A 19,112-nucleotide genomic window follows, 5' to 3' on the forward strand; every position below is an offset into this window, starting at 1 on the left:
TTAATATCTTTCCTTTTCTTTTCACAGCTGAGAAGCTTCGATGCATGTACTCCATAACAAAAAATAACGCATTTAATCACACTTTCAATTCCAAGCAAAGGGGAAGTTTTGTCAGTGCATGATTTCCTGGTACATCGATTACATTGATGCTCACATCAGAACTACAAAAATGTTAGAGTCGGAATGAAGCGCGTTCCTACGACTGATCGGAGGCAAATTTCATTTCAAAAACCTACCTGAGCGAAGCCTTGATAAAAGCATGGTTTTGTGCACACTGAAAAGCAAGCAAAATTAGATGCATTACAGAAAGCGGACTTTGTGGCTCTTACTGGGGATCATTGGACTTCTGTGCGTTAGTAATTCTAATTACATCTAATTACAAAATGTTCAATGATCACACTGTTTTAGCCTAATGTACAAAATAATTTTGGCTAAGGTTACTCAGAGTTTAAAGATTAAGTCGGTCAAATTACCTTTTATGTTTCTGACTTATTTTTTTAAGAAGAAAAACTGCACTTTATGTTGAAATTTTGGTTATTATTATTTAAAGACAATACCATTCTGAAAATGTACTTAAAGTACTTAAACTACCACTTTATTTTTAAGTCTGCCCAATTTTAACCAGGGATGATATTTTTGTTTCTGTTTTGAATTCAAACGCAGTTTAAAAGCATTTTTTTTTTTCTTCAGAATTAAAACCGTTTGAGTTTACAATATTCATTTCCATGTCTATTATTTGATTCTGTCGCCCACTAAAACCCTTTTAAATTAAAAAAAAAAACATTTCCGATTTGGGGCAAATTTACGTGTGCAATTACATATGATTAATCAAGATTAATTATTACACAGCCTCTAATTAATTGGATTAATTTTTTTAATCGAGTCCCACCCTAATATATACTGCTCAAAAGAATTAAAGGAACACTTTTTAATCAGAGTATAGCATAAAGTCAATGAAACTTATGGGATAGTAATCTGGTCAGTTAAGTAGCAGAGGGGGTTGTTAATCTGTTTCAGCTGCTGTGGTGTTAATGAAATTAACAACAGATGCACTAGAGGGGCAATAATGAGATGACCCCCAAAACAGGAATGGTTTAACAGGTGGAGGCCACTGACATTTTTCCCTCCTCATCTTTTCTGACTGTTTCTTCACTAGTTTTGCATTTGGCTACAGTCAGTGTCACTACTGGTAGCATGAGGCGATACCTGGACCCTACAGAGGTTGCACAGGTAGTCCATCTTCTCCAGGATGGCACATCAATACGTGTCATTGCCAGAAGGTTTGCTGTGTCTCCCTGCACAGTCTCAAGGGCATGGAGGAGATTCTAGGAGACAAGCAGTTACTCTAGGAGAGGTGAAGAGGGCCATAGAAGGTCCATAACCCATCAGCAGGACCAGTATGTGCTACTTTGGGCAAGGAGGAACAGGATGAGCACTGCCAGAGCCCTACAAAATGACCTCCAGCAGGCCACTGGTGTGAATGTCTCTGACCAAACAACCAGAAAGACTTCATGAGGGTGACCCAAGGGCCCCATTTTCAGACCCTATGCTGGTACAGTGGCTCCTGGTGCACGACAATTCCTGGCCTCATGTGGTGAGAGTATGCAGGCAGTTCCTGGAGGATGAAGGAATTGATACCATTGACTGGCCACCACACTTTCCTGACCTAAATCCAATAGAACACCTCTGAGACATTATGTTTTGGTCCATCCAATGCCACCAGGTTGCACCTCAGACTGTCCAGGAGCTCAGTGATGCCCTGGTCCAGATCTGGGAGATCCCCCACAACACCATCTGACACCGATGATGTCAGGCATGTATACAAGAACACAGGGGCCATACAAAGTGCTGCGTACAATTTTGAGTTGCTGCAATTAAATTTTGGCAAAATGGACTAGCCTGCCACATCATTTTTTCACTCTGATTTTTGGGGCGTCTTTGAATTCAGGGCTCTGTAGGTTGATCATTTTCATTTTCATCAAACGATATGGCATCCTTTCGTTCCTAACACATTACCCAGTCTATATCAGTATAGATATCCAGGAGGATTTCTTTTTCCCATTGAGATCTGATTTGTTTTCAAAGTGTTCCTTTGAATTTTTTTGAGCAGTTTATATATATATATATAGATATATATGTAGATTTGTATATATATGTGTATATACAGTATATATTTAGATATGTATATGTGTATACAGGTATATATGTGTGTGTGTGTGTGTATATATATATATATATATATATATATATATATATATATATATTTATATGTATGTGTGTATATATATATATATATATATTTATATGTATATATTTTTATATGTATGTGTGTATATATATATATATATATATATATATTTATATTGTAACAACTAGTAGATGAGTATTGTAGTTCTTGGAGCTGAACTTTGCTGTGCACTTCCCCCAAGCTAGCGGAATGCCAGCGCCATACACGCAGCTGTACCTAGCTCATTAAGCAGGCGAACACTCGTGTCCCATACACCGCACGACCCCGAGTGTCTCCGTAAATAATTGCATAGATGGAATATCTAGCAAGACACAGCTCTGTCCTTTATTATCTCTTTAACAGAGCAGAGAGTCAAAAACAAAGCTTAATACATGCAAGTCCATAGCCAAGGTCATTCATCAAGACATCTTTCTCCATAATGGTAACTGTTACACTTTTATATACCTGGGCTGCAAATGACCCAAGCTCACCCAACTAACTGAAACATAAACACATATAACATTTATAGTGCAAAAGAAATCGATTGCCTTGCTTAATTAACACAAAAAGTAAACTCTAACGAAATACCCATAATGCACCATGCTGTTAACGCTGACTGCCGGGTCATTACTATCTATATATATATATATATATATATATATATATATATATGCCAGCAACACTTATGACAATGACAAAACAATTACATTGTCAATCATGTTACGTTATTATTAAAATGTTTCCTTTTCTTTTTACTTCTCCGCTGCTAAGCGCGGGTATTTTTGTGATATATATATGAGAACAACACTCATATCAATGACAAAACAATTACATTAACAATCATGTTACGTTATTTTTAAAATTTTTCCTTTTCTTTTTCTTTACTTCTTTAACACACTACTTCTACGCTGCGAAGCGTGGGTATTTTGCTAGTTATTACTAAAACATGAAAAATGTTTCTGTTTTAACAATGTGTTTATTGTACATAGATTGTTGTAGTCACGGAACACACATGAAATGCATGTGTTCCAAATGATGATGTAGTATTTATAAAAGGTGTCATTTTGCTCGACTTCTCACTCTATACAACTCTAAGCAACTGACACTTAGGTAAACAGACTTGAGCTGAGCAATAACTGTGTGCCAGTGGGGGATGTGATAGCAGACTGCTTGCTGCTTATCAACACATTTACAGGACAAAAGACGCTGATGTAGAGGTGCGAATCGATTTAAGGTGGGACGGATCTACGAGTTTTTTCGTAGGCTCTGGTAATTCTAGTGTTAAGTAAGCTGTTAATTGCTGGTTTCTTTGTTTTGGGATCATTGTATAAATTACCAAGTTAGGTTTGGAGATTTTGTGTTAGAATGAAACCAAGCATTCATATGTATATGTATATATTACATGAGGATAATTTTGTTTAACTTTTTTTTTTTTACATTTTCATTATCATGAAGTTGAAATAGTTGCAGCTTTAAATTTCATTTGTCTGAATAGCTGCTCTCTCTTCTCACTGTTAATTGTCATTATTAGGATAAAATTATGTAAAAAAAAAACTACATACAAAAAAGGTAAAATAGTAGGAAAATGACAAAAGAGGTTAAGCATCTAAAGCTATAGCAGAAATGCAAATATTTCTAAATGTCTTGAAAAGGTAAAAATAAAAAGCTATGCTTTTATGACTGCAGAAAAAGAAATGAGAATAAGACCAGCTAATTAAATGGGATTAATTAGAAGTAATATGAGCGTGAAACGGATTTGAACAAAAAACTGCAACCACCAGAGGTCCTTGGGAATGAATTTGAGAATCATAGCTATTGTATATTATAATGTTTGAATGAGCAACAACTAAACCTCCTGACCTTGTCTGGAAATGTTGTGTATATAGAGTTATATTCACATGATTTGCTGTGTAGAGGATAAGACTGTTTGTATTAATAAGCAACTCTACTTAATAAAGTGGCCACTGAAAACATAGCTAGTGTTCAAGTTGAACATTTTTTTATAACATAAAACCATTTTACTTTTTTCATATTAATTTTCTTTTTCGAGATATGTTGTAGACCTACTTGTGTTAGCAGATTACTTTGTAAAGTTGCATTTTACATGGAACTTGTTATATAGTTCTCTGATCCTATGCTTAGTAGAGTGCTATTCAAAAAAAAAAAAAAAAGTCCCAGATAACTTATGACAGATAATTACTGGTAATGTTTTGCTAAGGTTAAAGGTGTTGAGATCAAAATACTACAGACATTGTGAAAATACAGTATAGATTATTAGTTAAAACATACCTCTGTTTCTCATTTCTGCTCTTTTTGGCTTGTCAGCAATTTTTACTTAATCTTTCCAACTAGGTTGAGGAAGTTTTGATTGCATTGTCAATTATGAATAATAGAGCCAATATATAGGGTGGTCCAGATCTAATTATGCACTTTTCATTATGCTATAGCTTAAGTTTATTACATAGAAAATCACCCGAAAAATCCCGGACCATCGGGAAGTGTGAAAACTGACGACATGAAGAATCGTCTTCGTGCCGAACTGGAATTGTCCCTGCATAAATCAAAGTCATCCAGACAATCTGTATCTGCATAATTAGATCTGGACCACCCTGTATAACTCTCTTACCTGTCATCTCTTTTATTAATATAACTTCCATTTAATTTGCATTTTTTTATTTGATTGTATGTGTAAGGTTATATCATTTAATGATGTATATGATTTTAATTAATTCTACTGTGTCCTATATATATATACAAATATTCTCATTTGAAAGTGGTATAATAAATAATTCTGTTTTTTGTAGGTATTTTTTAACATTTTCTTGTAGGCAATTAGAGATTCAAATTCATATTTTTTCTAAGGAGAAGTTCCTTATGATACTATGAAGAAAAAATACTTTATCGCAATATAATGCATTTATAAATTGCTTAAAATGTATTTACCTTCTAGTAGGGTATTTTTGAGCCCATTGTTTACTGCTAGTTCCTGCACAATAATCTGTTATATTTTATTACTGAGAACTCAATTTAAATTCGAATTATACCCTAAAATGAGAGAAAGTAAATTAGAACAAAATTAGTAGGTAAATTCAACTGGGATTTCAAGTTGCATAATTTAATTTATACTGTTATTGTGTTCAAAATGCCAAGTGACAGATGTGTCTGTTTTTATTTATAAATTTATTCATAATTGTGTTTTATACTGTACATGAATCCTTTATATTATCAAAATGTGGGTTGTATGCTGATGGCAGGTTATATTTAATTTCTTAGGTTTCTCAGTTAAAGTAGTTTAATTTTGCTGAATCTGAAAGTTCCTTTTCTGTTGGCAAGTTATTTTTCTTTTGTCGATTTGTAGCCTGTTATTCTTCTTTTAGGACTCTCTTAGCTACAAATACTCTTCTCCCCAAAAGGTACAAATTACTGCATGCATCCAAAAATCCTTATAAAGTCACCTGCAAAATTACCATGTTGTTGCCTGTTACTAACACACCTCCCAACAGCTTGCTTGTTTAAATTCCTTGACATTTCATTTTTATTTTATTTTTTTAATGACATTACTTTATAGTAGAATCAATGTTGTGTATATCATTCTACTTGTATTGACTTTGATTGTAATCTAACAATAAAAGGTGTGACTAATATGCATCTAACAGGCAGCAGCTTAGTACCATCTTCAGGCAGTGTGATTAGCTTGGCTGTTTGCAAAGAAGTAATTCATTAACTGCAAGATGTGAAAAATATGTCTCCTACTGTTTTTTATAGAAAGTAGATTTTAAAATAATTTGGGTTAGTTTTTACTTTCAAATTGTACATGCTTAAACAAATGTTATCAAGAATTGTATGTACCTTAAACTATATTAACATTTTGTTTTGTCCTTAATGTCATCTTTTTCGGAAGAAATTTTACTCAAAAGACTTCAGTGGCTGGAACTCAGCCTGGCAGTATGAGGCATTTTTGTGCTCTGTGACACCTGAAGACATCTTATTAAATGATATTATGAACATACAGCATGTGTGGGTGGTTGGGTGTGTGAGTGTATAGGTGTAAATTGCACATGGTCTGCTATAGAATTACCTTTTGACCTGAACAATAATTACATTTGGATAAGAAAACAAAATATAATTGTAGAAACCATCCCAATAAAAAGAAAATGCAAACTCCATATGGAAAACCAAAAAACATTTACCATTATTAAAGAAAACAAATTGAATATAAGGCTCTCCATTGGTTCATGTGCTCTAAAAGCACTCAAATAAAACTTTTATTCACTAGATACAATTGTTCAATGAAGAAATTATATTTAGAGTATGCACTTTTTAAATACATTTATTTTAATTTTGAAAAACAGAACAGTGCAATGGCATGCCGTTCTGTCAAATGCATGATAATATAACACTTAGTTTCTTTAAAGTGGTTGTTGCATTGGACTGAGTAGAGGTACGACTGTATTTAACAGAAATGGATTGCATACATTTTGCAAAAGGGCTAGCAATGGTTTGCCTCTGGTTGTTTAACTGACACTACTCAGATATGACTCAGACATTACATTAGGACTGGCCAATTGGTTGTATATCAGATTGGCCATATGTTGATCACAAAGTGTACTATAAATGCAATTGAGACTCAGTGGGTTTGGTGTGAGTCACTGATGGGCATACTTTAACTGCTAGTATGGAATGGCATCAACTAATTTTCAAGTCTTGCTGTCCACATGCTGGTGTGTGTAAACCTGTTTCTCAGCCAGTGAATTGTGACCTGGTTCGCTACTGATGGGTCACAGGTTGGTGTCGTTAGTTTGCAAGAGGGTTGTAGTTGGTCACAGTAGGTTGCCTAAGCAATTGACAGTCATGCGCAATATATGTTTCCCCTTTTCTAAATAAGCTCATTTCTCTAAGAGTGAACCCCGATTGTCCTTATTTTACCAAGAGGAAAGCTTGCAGTTGCTCCTAGGTCAATGACTTTAAAAAGGCAAAACTGGGATGCAAGACTATAAAGGTAGAGAAACGCTGGTGCAAGAAAAGTGTTTTGGGTTGAATAAATACTGTAAGAATAAGCTAAGTGGAGTAGTACTGATCAAAATAAACCTTAAAGGACCCTCCAAAAGTTAGAAAACATGAGACCCTATGAAATAATAATAATAATTAATAGCTGTAGCTTTGACATGCTTAATTTAAGCAACCGTGTATGAGTCATATGCATGTTGTGCTTTGCAGATGTACTGCAAGCAACAAAGTAACAATATTAATAACAACAAATATACAAAATTTGATAAAGCACATATAGTGCAAATGAATGTACTGCACCCAGTATATAGTATTTGATCTACTTTCAAATATATTCAAATATATACTTGTTTTCAAAATGAGTATGCACATTTTTAGCTAATTTAACAGTCCTCCTGCAGATTGTTTTTGTTCTAAATTGTTCTAAAGCCAAATTTGAAATTGAAAATTTAAAACATATTCGAGAATTCCATTAGTTATACCTATAATGCCAAATTTCAACAATCCAAAGTGTGATTCTTGATATGGAAAGCTCTTGTTTAGATTGTAAATAGGCAGTTTCACAAAAACAAAAAATAGTTTGTCAAGAATTGTGCAGACCAGAGTGCTACACCATAGATACAATTCACAAATCATTTATAAGACCTGGTAATATATGTTTATTAGGGCAATGGAGCTGATAGCACATATATAACATTGCAAAGCAGTCTAGGGATGTTACACAGTCAGATCCTTTATATAAAAGAAAATAACTCAAACCCTCTTATTCCTGTTGATCCAACAAGGCAGCAAGCAATATGGGCAAAGTAGAAAATAGTCCTAAACAGGTCACTAGTCCAACCCAAGGCCCACTCACACATTCATACAGTGCTAATTTGGATTCTTGATGTGGGAGAGAAGTCCATAGAGAATGGGGAGAATATATTGTGTCCACAAAGACACAAAGATTGCACAGTATGTGGGATTCAAACTCAGGACACTGGATTTATGAAGCATCAGTGTTACTCTCTCTCTCTGATATACATGTGACACAGCAAACAAAGCCTGCAGACCGAAATGCTTAATTCCAAAAATAAAGTGATTTTGTATTTTTCATTGAATGAAAGTACTATATCATTGCTTAGTGATTCTGAGTAAACATTATTATACATTTTTCCAGCATTTTTTCCTACCATGATCAATAATGACACAGCCTATAGATTAGAGTATGTACACACTGCAAATTAATGAGCATGGCTTCAATGGCATAGCTTAATTTTTTCTTAATTTCAATTTAGCATTTTATGAAACATACTTAAGTACAGTGTCTGAATTAAAAGGCATGAGTTGACTTGTTTTCCCTTGGAAGAATGGGACTGCATGAGTCCTTCTAGATGCTCAGTGTTACATGCTATCCTGCTATGCAGACAAGCTTTTGTGCTTGCTCTTTTTATTGATATTTCCACCTTTTTTGCCCACTGCTCATCTAGAATCTAGTAGAGAGATTATAGCATATTTTGTTTAAAAGATAGAGATGCAGTTACATGATGCTCTTCTACTATTTTATTTCAGGCAAATCTATGATAGCATTGTTTAACCCATAGTAGGTACAGGTTTTTTATTACTAATCTTTAAATTAAATTTAATGTAATTTTTTTTTCTATTTTAAAGTATATGGAATAGGCTTCCAAGTAAACAAGCACAACTGATGCAATATCATTGAAACTGAGTCATGTCTTATACAGTGCATCCAGAAAGTATTCACAGCGCATCACTTTTTCCACATTTTGTTATGTTACAGCCTTATTCCGAAGTGGATTAAATAAATTTTTTTCCTCAGAATTCTACACACAACACCCCATAATGACAACGTGAAAAAAGTTTACTTGAGGTTTTTGCAAATTTATTAAAAATAAAAAAAATTGAAAAAGCACATGTACATACAGTAAGTATTCACAGCCTTTGCCATGAAGCTCAAAATTGAGCTCAAGTGCATCCTGTTTCCCCTTGAGATGTTTCTGCAGCTTAATTGGAGTCCACCTGTGGTAAATTCAGTTGATTGGACGTGATTTAGAAAGGCACACACCTGTCTATATGAGGTCCCACAGTTGACAGTTCATGTCAGAGCACAAACCAAGCATGAAGTCAAAGGAATTGTCTGTAGACCTCCGAGACAGGATTGTCTCGAGGCACAAATCTGGGGAAGGTTACAGAAAAATTTCTGCTGCTTTGAAGGTCCCAGTGAACACAGTGGCGTCCATCATCCGTAAGTAGAAGAAGTTTGAAACCATCAGGACTCTTCCTAGAGCTGGTCGGCCATCTAAACTGAGTGATCGGGGGAGAAGGGCCTTAGTCAGGGAGGTGACCAAGAACCCGATGGTCACTCTGTCAGAGCTCCAGAGGTCCTCTGTGGAGGGAGGAGAACCTTCCAGAAGGACAACCATCTCTGCAGCAATCCACCAATCATGCCTGTATGGAAGAGTGGCCAGATGGAAGCCACTCCTTAGTAAAAGGCACATGGCAGCCCGCCTGGAGTTTGCCAAAAGGCACCTGAAGGACTCTCAGACCATGAGAAACAAAATTCTCTGGTCTGATGAGACAAAGATTGAACTGTTTGGTGTGAATGCCAGGCGTCATGTTTGGAGGAAACCAGGCACTGCTCATCACCAGGCCAATACCATCCCTGCAGTGAAGCATGGTGGTGGCAACATCATGCTGTGGGGATGTTTTTATCAGTGGCAGGAAGTGGGAGACTAGTCAGGATAAAGGGAAAGATGACTGCAGCAATGTACAGAGACATCCTGGATGAAAACCTGCTCCAGAGCGCTTTTGACCTCAGACTGGGGTGACGGTTCATCTTTCAGCATGACAACGACCCTAAGCACACAGCCAAGATATCAAAGGAGTGGCTTCAGGACAACTCTGTGAATGTCCCTGAGTGGCCCAGCCAGAGCCCAGACTTGAATCCGATTGAACATCTCTGGAGAGATCTTAAAATGGCTGTGCACCGACACTTCCCATCCAACCTGATGCAGCTTGAGAGGTGCTGCAAAGAGCAATGGGCGAAACTGAGCAAGGATAGGTGTGCCAAGCTTGTGGCATCATATTCAAAAAGACTTGAGGCTGTAATTGGTGCCAATGGTGCATCAACAAAGTATTGAGGAAAGGCTGTGAATACTTAAGTAAATGTGATTTCTCAGTTTTTTTATTTTTAATAAATTTGCAAAAACCTCAAGTAAACTTTTTTACGTTGTCATTATGGGGTGTTGTGTGTAACATTCTGAGGAAAAAATGAATTTAATCCATTTTGGAATAAGGCTGTAACATAACAAAATGTGTAAAAAGTGATGCGCTGTGAATACTTTCCGGATGCACTGTACAATCTGTGAAGGTGGTTATGACTGTTGCGCCTGTGTTTATTGTTTGCTATAATATTCTCCTATCTCAAAGCACGAATAGCAGTAAATACGTGAAGTGTTCAACAAAACTAAAGAGTAACTATGTTTGAAACAAATGTACTAAATATTTACTCATTTCAAATCTATGTAAATATATATTAGAAATGTTAATTTAATTAATCTTGTAACTTTTTTTTTTTTTTTAGACTTTTGTTGACAATTTTCAATCGGCAAAAGAAGCATTAAGTGCTGCTACGGCTACAGCTGCAGAAATAGCTGCTTCCAGTGTCATAGATTTTGCAAAGAAAAGCTATCGTCTTTCTATGGATGTCAAGCTCAAAGCTCCTGTGATTATTATACCACAGTCCTCCGTTTCCCTAAATGCGATAGTAGCTGACCTTGGACTGATTACTGTTAAGAACCACTTCCATTTAATAACTGCTACAGAATGCCCAGTGCCACCAGTTTTGGATAAAATGGAAATAAAGCTAACTAAGCTGAAGTTATCCAGGTAAACATATTCTAGAATTGCATGTTATTGCAGCAGGTTTAATTTTAATGTTGTTCCAAGCATATATGTTTTTGCCTTTAATATATTAATTTTTTTCTGAGAGATACATAATTTGCATGTTGTGAATAAATGCAGTATTCACTAAATAAATATTAATTTTGGTGATGAGTGGTTCATTGTTTCAACTACAGTCATAATTTATTGTGATAGCATTATGCTGAGTGCTTTGAGTAGTGAGAAAAGCGCTATATAAATTTAAAGAATTATTATTATTTGAATGTATTATTATTAAAGAATGTAATGGTCTCCTTTGTAATTTTTTTTTTTTTTACATTTTTCTACAGGACAGTTTTAGATGACAAATCTCATCTGCCTAGTGTTGAAATCTTGCAACCTGTAAACTTGGATCTTGTAGTAAATCGAAATCTGTCATCTGCGTGGTACAATAAAATCCCTGGCATCGAATTAAAAGGCGAATTAAAAAGTGTGAATGTAAGTGCATATTTTGTATGGAATTTAAAGTTAACTGCTGCTAGATTTTTCTCTGTGAAATGAGTGTATTATTTTATAAACATGATTGTTGATTTGCTATTGTAGAATGAAACGTGCAGTTATCCATAATAATAATAATGATGATGACATAATAAATATACCCCTTGTGGAGAATAGACCAGGTGATCATTTTGTCCATTGTTGTATCCACCACTGGTGTTATCCCAAATACAGGGTGGTGTAGAGAAACGTGAAATTTTGGAACTAGGTGTTGACAATCCTGGGGCATCGTCAGTTGTTTATGAACCAATGCGACTTCGTTTAGAACCCCTTGTCATTCGCTAAAATGGAGCTTTGGAGTGGTGCACAATGAGCATTCGCTGTGAAAGCATTTTATAAGTTAGGACGTTATGATCATGTCTCGTCTGCTCATGTGATTACAACATGGTGGTTTAATTTAGAAGAAACTGGCTCAGCCTTAAAAAAGAAGTCCCCAGTTAAAGCCATTTTGCATACTGCCCAACAATAAATGGCAGCTATTCAACGATTATTTTGAAGGCGTGTCATTTCACACAACAGTAACATTCCATGGCCTCCGAGATCCCCAGATGTCACTGTTTGTCATTTTTTTTTTTTTTTCCCTGTGGGGACATCTTAAAAGCCAAGTGAACCGCACATGTCCTGCAACCGTTGCTGAACTAAAAAGGAGGATCAAAGAGGAAATTGCTAGCATTCTTCTTGACATGTTGGGTCAAGCAATGCAGAACTTCTGCAACAGGCTGTCAGAGTGTGTACAGAAAAATGGACAACACCTTCATGGTGTGAATATTGATTACCATCATTAATTGCGTATCCTGTACAATATATTTCATCATTAAATGTATTCTGTAATGTGTTTATTTGTGCATTGAACGTCAATTGAAAATTTCCCATTTTCCTGTGCCACCCTGTATAAGTTCACTAAACAGAAGTTTATTATTGTTACATACAAACCAATACACATGTAATTTAAATACATGGCACTTACTAAGGAAATTCCTCTATGCAAACACAATCTCCTAAAACATATATATCCTATACACACACAACATAAATCTTCCACTTGTCTTGACTTAGGTTTGCTGTAGGTGGTAGCAACAGTACTTTCCCAGAAAATACTTTCAATATTAATGACAATAATACAAATAATATCCACTTTCTGGAGACTTTTGCTAGACATACTCTGAGTGAGTGCAGAATTAATGTGCAGTCCACAGTCATTGGATATGCGCTTCAAATAGTATGAGCTGCATTAATATAATATTGTATTTACCAGATGGTAGAGAAGAGATAGGAAGTATTCCTTTGCAAGAGCACATTTTTAATTAAATTTCCGGTTCAAAAGATAAATATGGCAGTGTGATGACTCTGAGACTAAGGATCTGTGCTGCCAGAAAGAATCTTACTCAGTTGGGCTCTTGAGCAAGGCACTTTACATGAAAAAGCCCTAGGGCACTGTACAATGGATGACCTTGTGCTCGGACCTCCAAAACGTCCTGTGAAAAGGCAATTTCCCCTTGGTGATTAATAAAGTGTATCAAAATAAAAAAAATATCAAAAATCATTTAAGAAGAAAGCAATTATGTAACCATAGAGTAAACAAATGTACTGTATACTCTTGTGTTTATATTATCATTTATAAGGCAAAGCTCTAGCACATCATAGTCTGAATCATCATAGTCTCCATCATAGTTTGAACCAGCCAACAATTTTACCTTCTGCCTTCACAAGAAATTTTAACTCTCCAGCAGGTTTTTTTTTTTCAAAAAGTTTGAACTACAAGTAGTCACAGACCCTCCACGACCAACAGCTATTACAGTAGGACATAAGTCAATGACACTTTTATATCACATTAATATGAATCAGCTGTCTGTGAAAGCTATTGTTCCACCACAAGCTTTTTTGGGCTGTTTTTTTAACTACTTTTAAAAACATGTGTTTAATGTAGTCTACTGACATATGTATTTGCATTTTATTATAACTTTTCAGTTTGAATATGACTCATTGTTACAAAAATATTCAATAAACAAAAATTTGTTTGTGTGTGTGTGTTTTTTTTTTTTTTTCTTCTTCTTTTTAGTGGCAACATTTAGTGCCTTTCTGGTCAAGATGCAGCACACCATTGTTAGGGGTCCACCCTCCAGAAAATACAATATGTCAAATCAATGATTCTGTGCTTTATAAACCCACACTTCATTTGGTATTGTAGCCAAAAACAACATATTTTTCAAATGCTTTCCCAATAAAAGATACAAATCAATATATGCCCCTCTTTTTCTCACTCTGTTAGTACCCGGGAATATTTTATTAAGATATGCATGGCCTTCACTTTTAATTTCATTCTGTAATTTCTCTTTGGATGTTTATGTTACTAAAGAAACCTTGTTCTGCAACTTGAACTGTGTATAGTGTATCATATTCTAAGTAAGATACTTTTTCCTTTGTTTAAATATGAAAGGTAAATCTGTGTTCAAAAAGTAGAAATACCACAAAAATACAGTAAATGTTTGCATCACCAATTAAATAATTGGTCACATTGTTATGGAGAGCATTGATTATTTTGCTGTGTACTATAGGAACATTTCAGTTTGGCCACAGGTATTTTCTAATTGCATCCACAAAAATTAAAAGAGTAAAAGAGTTAAATTAAGAGAGTTACATTCTTAAACACATTTTGATCCCTTTGAGGATTGTGAGGAGTTCAAAGCCTATATGTACAGCCCTGAGAAGGTTTTCAGTCAATCACATTGCCAGCTCAGAAACATCCAGACCAGAAAAGGACTAATTTAAATTGCAAGTTAATCTACCTGCCATGACTTTAGCAAAGGGGGAAGAACTTGAATTACTGGTGGAAAAATCTACAGACACAGGGATGACATACAGATTCCACACAGATGAGTATCTGGTCCAGAATGCTAACCTAGTATACTGGAACCATGAACTGTCAGTCCTAACCACTGTGTTACCATACAATCCATCTTGAAAATGTTATTTTCTTTATTACTTCTGAATTCATATTCTTCTTAATTATTGAAAATAATAGAACCACACATCTATAAAAGATCTCTGAAATAATGTCTTATACAATATATACCTTGTGTGCGCTGCCCCAAAGTAATAAATCTAATGGAACTCTTGTGAAAGTTTTGTTGAGTTATACTTTAGGCAAAAATGGGGATGAAATGATATTAAATACATTTTTTTGTTGGTGATGTTTTCTTTGTTTTATTAGGTGGTGTTACGTCAAGACGATTTTGGATTGCTGATGAATATACTGGTTGAAAATATTGGAGAAGGTAGTAAGAATGTACAGGAGGAAAACCAGGCCAAGGAAGCATTTGAAGGTTCATATATATGAAAAATTTCTTCTGTTCTTAATTAACTGTTTGTTGTATGTTTAAAATGCACATTATTTTGTTAAAATACTCATAGCTTTTTATATTTTGTTGGTGTCAGACTTTAATTTAAGGCACACTCAATTAGGAATTAATGCTTTTCCAATAAGCAAACTAAATCTGAAGTTCAGTCCAAAAATGTTTATTTTTAGTAGCAAAAACCATACAGCAGGGGTACTCAAAGTTTTTGAATGGCGGTCCACATTCAGTTAACCACCAACCATCGGGGTCCGCTATAGCCAGGTTTACCGTGTAGGACTATAGGTGTAGGTCTGTAGGAGGCTAGTAATGGATTCAACGCAAATGATAAAATTTTTACAGAACGCCAAGACATGCACAAAACATGGAAAACAATTCAAAAAAGTCACATGATTACTTGCAATTAACACCCCAATTACAACAGTTGGTACGTAAATGATTGTCACTCAGTGTGAAGTGTGAAACTTGTTTCGATTTCATAATGGCAGCATAGTTCGGTGAGTAACCAGTCAGTGCAATTCTCATTGCATTTCTGAGGTTCTGGTCGGTAATTACACTTCGATGTTTCATCCTGATAGTGTTCATAGTGGAGAACGCACACTCACAAGAATATGTTGAACCAAACATAGTGAGCACGGAAATCACCAGTTTCTTTGCAGCAGGATACTGAGAATCTGGAACAAACTTTGACCAAAAAATTGTTATGCTGACTTTATGCTGAATTTTGCTTTCAAAACGTGAGAAGCTTGCAAATCAGCTGCTTCCATTTGCAACAGTGACGGGTTTGAGTTAGGAAAAATTGAGGCAGCCACAGATGTCCATTGACCATCAAACTGGACAATGAAAGGATCAGCAACAAACAAAAACAAAGGCCTCAGTTTTCTGAAATCCTTAAAACATTCATCAAACTCGACCTTCAAATGATGTAGAAATGTGTAAATCAACTGAAAACATGCCTGTTGATGAGCTGTCATGCAGCTCTTCAGGTTTGGGAAATGCAGCATCTTGCCACCTTCCAAGTCATTGATGAAAATGCTCAGTTTTGTTTCAAAGGCACAACATTTTTCTTGCAATTCGACAACGGTTTTGTCTGAACCCTGAAGTGACAAATTCAGTGTATTTATATGTCCCATAATATCAACAAGAAATGCCAGCAGTGCGACCTTGTCACTGTCTTGAATAAATGTTAAAAATTCTTCAGCTTTATATGTATTCAAGGACTGCAGGAAGTCAGCTACATCTTCACGGAGATTCCAGAACCTTTCCAACACATGCTTAACCATCTGACGTCATTGTGAAACAGCAAATCTCCAAATTCTGCAGACATCTCTTCAAAAAAAGAACAAAACAGACGATGCTGCAGAGACGAATTACATCGTAAAAAATTCACTAATTTCACAAGAGTAGACATCACTTCCGCCAGTTCGTCACAAAGTTTTGAACAGAGGGCCGACTGATGAATGATGCAGTGATAAGCAACAAGGTTGGGATGAAGTGCCTTTATACGAGTGACAAGTCCTCTATCTTTACCAGTCATTGCTGGTGCCCCGTCTATTGTAAGGGAAACCATTTTTGTTACATCCAATCCAGCTGCGTGCATAAACTGCAATAATGTTGAAAACACGTCCTCACCGCGGGTCTGTTTTGCTTAGCGGTAGTAATGTCAGAAACTCTTCAACAAAAGTATGGCCATCAAAAAATCTTGTGAACACACAGAGTTGAGATATGTCAGTTTTATCAGTGGATTCATCGCACGCGAGAGCAAACAATTCAGCCTGTTTAAGATCTGATATTAACTGACCACCGACATTATCAGAAAGGTCATCTGCACGACAACTAGCAGTACTGTCTGATAATGGTATCTGCTGAATCAGTTCAACACACTTTTTGTCGCTAAACAGAACCGAAGAACATCATGCATTCTTTAACAACCTCTGCATCATTAAATGCTTTCTTATGTCTGCCAAGAACTCAAACAATGCGTAGCGAAGCTTCTGTAACTTTTGATTGTGTGGTGGTTGCTTTCGTCAACAGTGATGAACTCGCTACCAACAACGACTTAAGGGCTTCAATCTTATGTGAACGGAGCTCCGACTTTGGTGGATAATTCGCATTGTAGTACTTGGCGTGTTTCGTCTCAAAATGTTGTTTTACATTGCCGCCTTTAATCACGCTTACCGTTTCCTGGCAAATAATGCACATGGGCCGTGCGTTAGGCCGGTCTGGCAAAATAAAGAAAAAGTCCTCAGTCCACGACTTCTGAAACGATCGATTTTCTTGATCTATCTTTCTGCGCTTGCAACTTGTTGCCATAATTATGATTATTACCGATTAAAATTCAAAATTTGTGTAAATAATACAAGTCATATAGTTGTACTTTGTACACCGGAAATGAAAATCAACGGAACGGACGACACGACACTGCGTATACTACAGCAACCAGAAATAATTCAAATAAACAGAAAACAGGTTCACCTAATCACCGATTAATACCAAAAACACACGAAGGCCGAATCTACTGATACATGTTACATTAGCTTTCGAGTAGCAGCTCAGACAAAAAGTGAACAGACCAACTGAAAAATTTATAGGCCAAACGGCTGGAAAAAAAGACCAAAAAAATGCCAGTAGACCAAACGCAAATCTTATATGCCAAACAGCTTTCAAAAATGCCAGATTTTTTTGGCATAAAAAATGCCAGTTGGCAACCCTGTTACAGAGTAAATAATTAAACAACAATAATTTTGGTGCTTTTATATTCAGACTTTTGACTTACGCAGAAGACAGTCGCGGTCTGCCAAAAACGTCTTGGCGGTCCGGATTGTGGACCGCTGTCCGCCGTTTGAGTACCCCGACCATACAGGGCAGGCAAAGTGAGTAAATATTTATCTATGCATAGTAGTTTGTATTAATAGCATATACTAGAAGAAAGATGCTTCTTTTTTTCCAGATTGCCTGAAGAAACAATTTTTATATAGATCAACTGTATAGACGGCACTATATAAATGATGGAAAGATAAATATGAAAGACATGATAGGTAGATAAATAGATAGTTATATTGTAGTAAAGAGTTATTTTAAGCTCACTGAAATTATATCCTTCTAAAACAAAAATTAGTAGATGGCATTGTGTATGCTTCTTTCAAAAATATGTAATAAAGGCAAAAGTGAGGTAAAATAAAACTAGACCACATGAGGAAAGACAGAAGTTATTCAACCAACTGTGAACAGCATCGAAAATTGTGAAGCTACTTGCTATACCAAACACAATTGCTCCTGTTAAAGTCAGTATTCCATTTTCTAAATGGGGTTTTTCATCCTTATTGACCTAAATGGTTTACCATTCAATAGACATCTTTTTTTGTTTTATTGATTTTATTAAAATCAAATAACATTCCATACAAATAAGTCAAGTTTTACAAAAATAGGTTCTAAACAAATCAACCCTCACCCCTGAGAAAAGAGAGTTAGGCTAGTAGAGTAAAATTTATTAAGCTAGTAAAAATAAGTAAATTGATAAATGAATGAATGAATAAAGATAAATGGAGTTAAAAAAATAAAAAAAGTGGAAGAGAATCTGCTTTCTCAATTTAAATGCTTATTCTAAAATGTTACTGATTACTTCCTGCCTGGTTTTGAAAAAGTTTTGCACAGATCCTCTAAGTGAGAATTAGATTTTTTTCAAATAATATATAACATCAGTTTCCCACTGACTTAAAATAGGAGAGTTATGATTCTTCCAGTTGAACAAGATAAGTCTATGTGCCAATCGTGTAGTAAAGACAATTACAGTTTGTCTGTCCTTCTCCACTTTAAGCCCATCTCAAAGTACACCAAACACAGCAGCTAGTGGATTGGGAGGGTTTTGACTGCAAAGCTGTCTTAAAGGCATTTAAAGATTTTGGTTCAGAATGATTTCTATTAGGTGCACGCCCAAAACATGTGGCCCAGTGATGCTGGAGCTTGATTGCAATGTTTGCAGGTTGGAATTTGCCCTGGAAACATTTTGGACAATTTTAAGCGGGACAGATGTGCTCGATATATAATATTAAGTTGAATAATTGTATGTTTTGCACATATGGAAC

At 35.5% G+C, this 19,112-nt stretch overlaps 1 protein-coding gene across 1 annotated transcript in view; it reads left to right on the forward strand.

The window, feature by feature from the left end:
* Positions 1-19,112, forward strand: part of vps13c (vacuolar protein sorting 13 homolog C) — a 624,410-nt gene that overhangs the window by 361,114 nt on the left and 244,184 nt on the right. Inside the window, exons 29-32 of the mRNA XM_039771364.1 lie at positions 5,605-5,640; positions 10,818-11,122; positions 11,467-11,614; positions 14,886-14,997. Coding sequence (XP_039627298.1) covers positions 5,605-5,640; positions 10,818-11,122; positions 11,467-11,614; positions 14,886-14,997 — 601 coding nt within the window. The remainder of the gene's footprint in view (positions 1-5,604; positions 5,641-10,817; positions 11,123-11,466; positions 11,615-14,885; positions 14,998-19,112) is intronic.

Source organism: Polypterus senegalus, chromosome 12, assembly GCF_016835505.1.
Source record: "Polypterus senegalus isolate Bchr_013 chromosome 12, ASM1683550v1, whole genome shotgun sequence".
NCBI classification, from domain to species: domain Eukaryota; kingdom Metazoa; phylum Chordata; class Cladistia; order Polypteriformes; family Polypteridae; genus Polypterus; species Polypterus senegalus.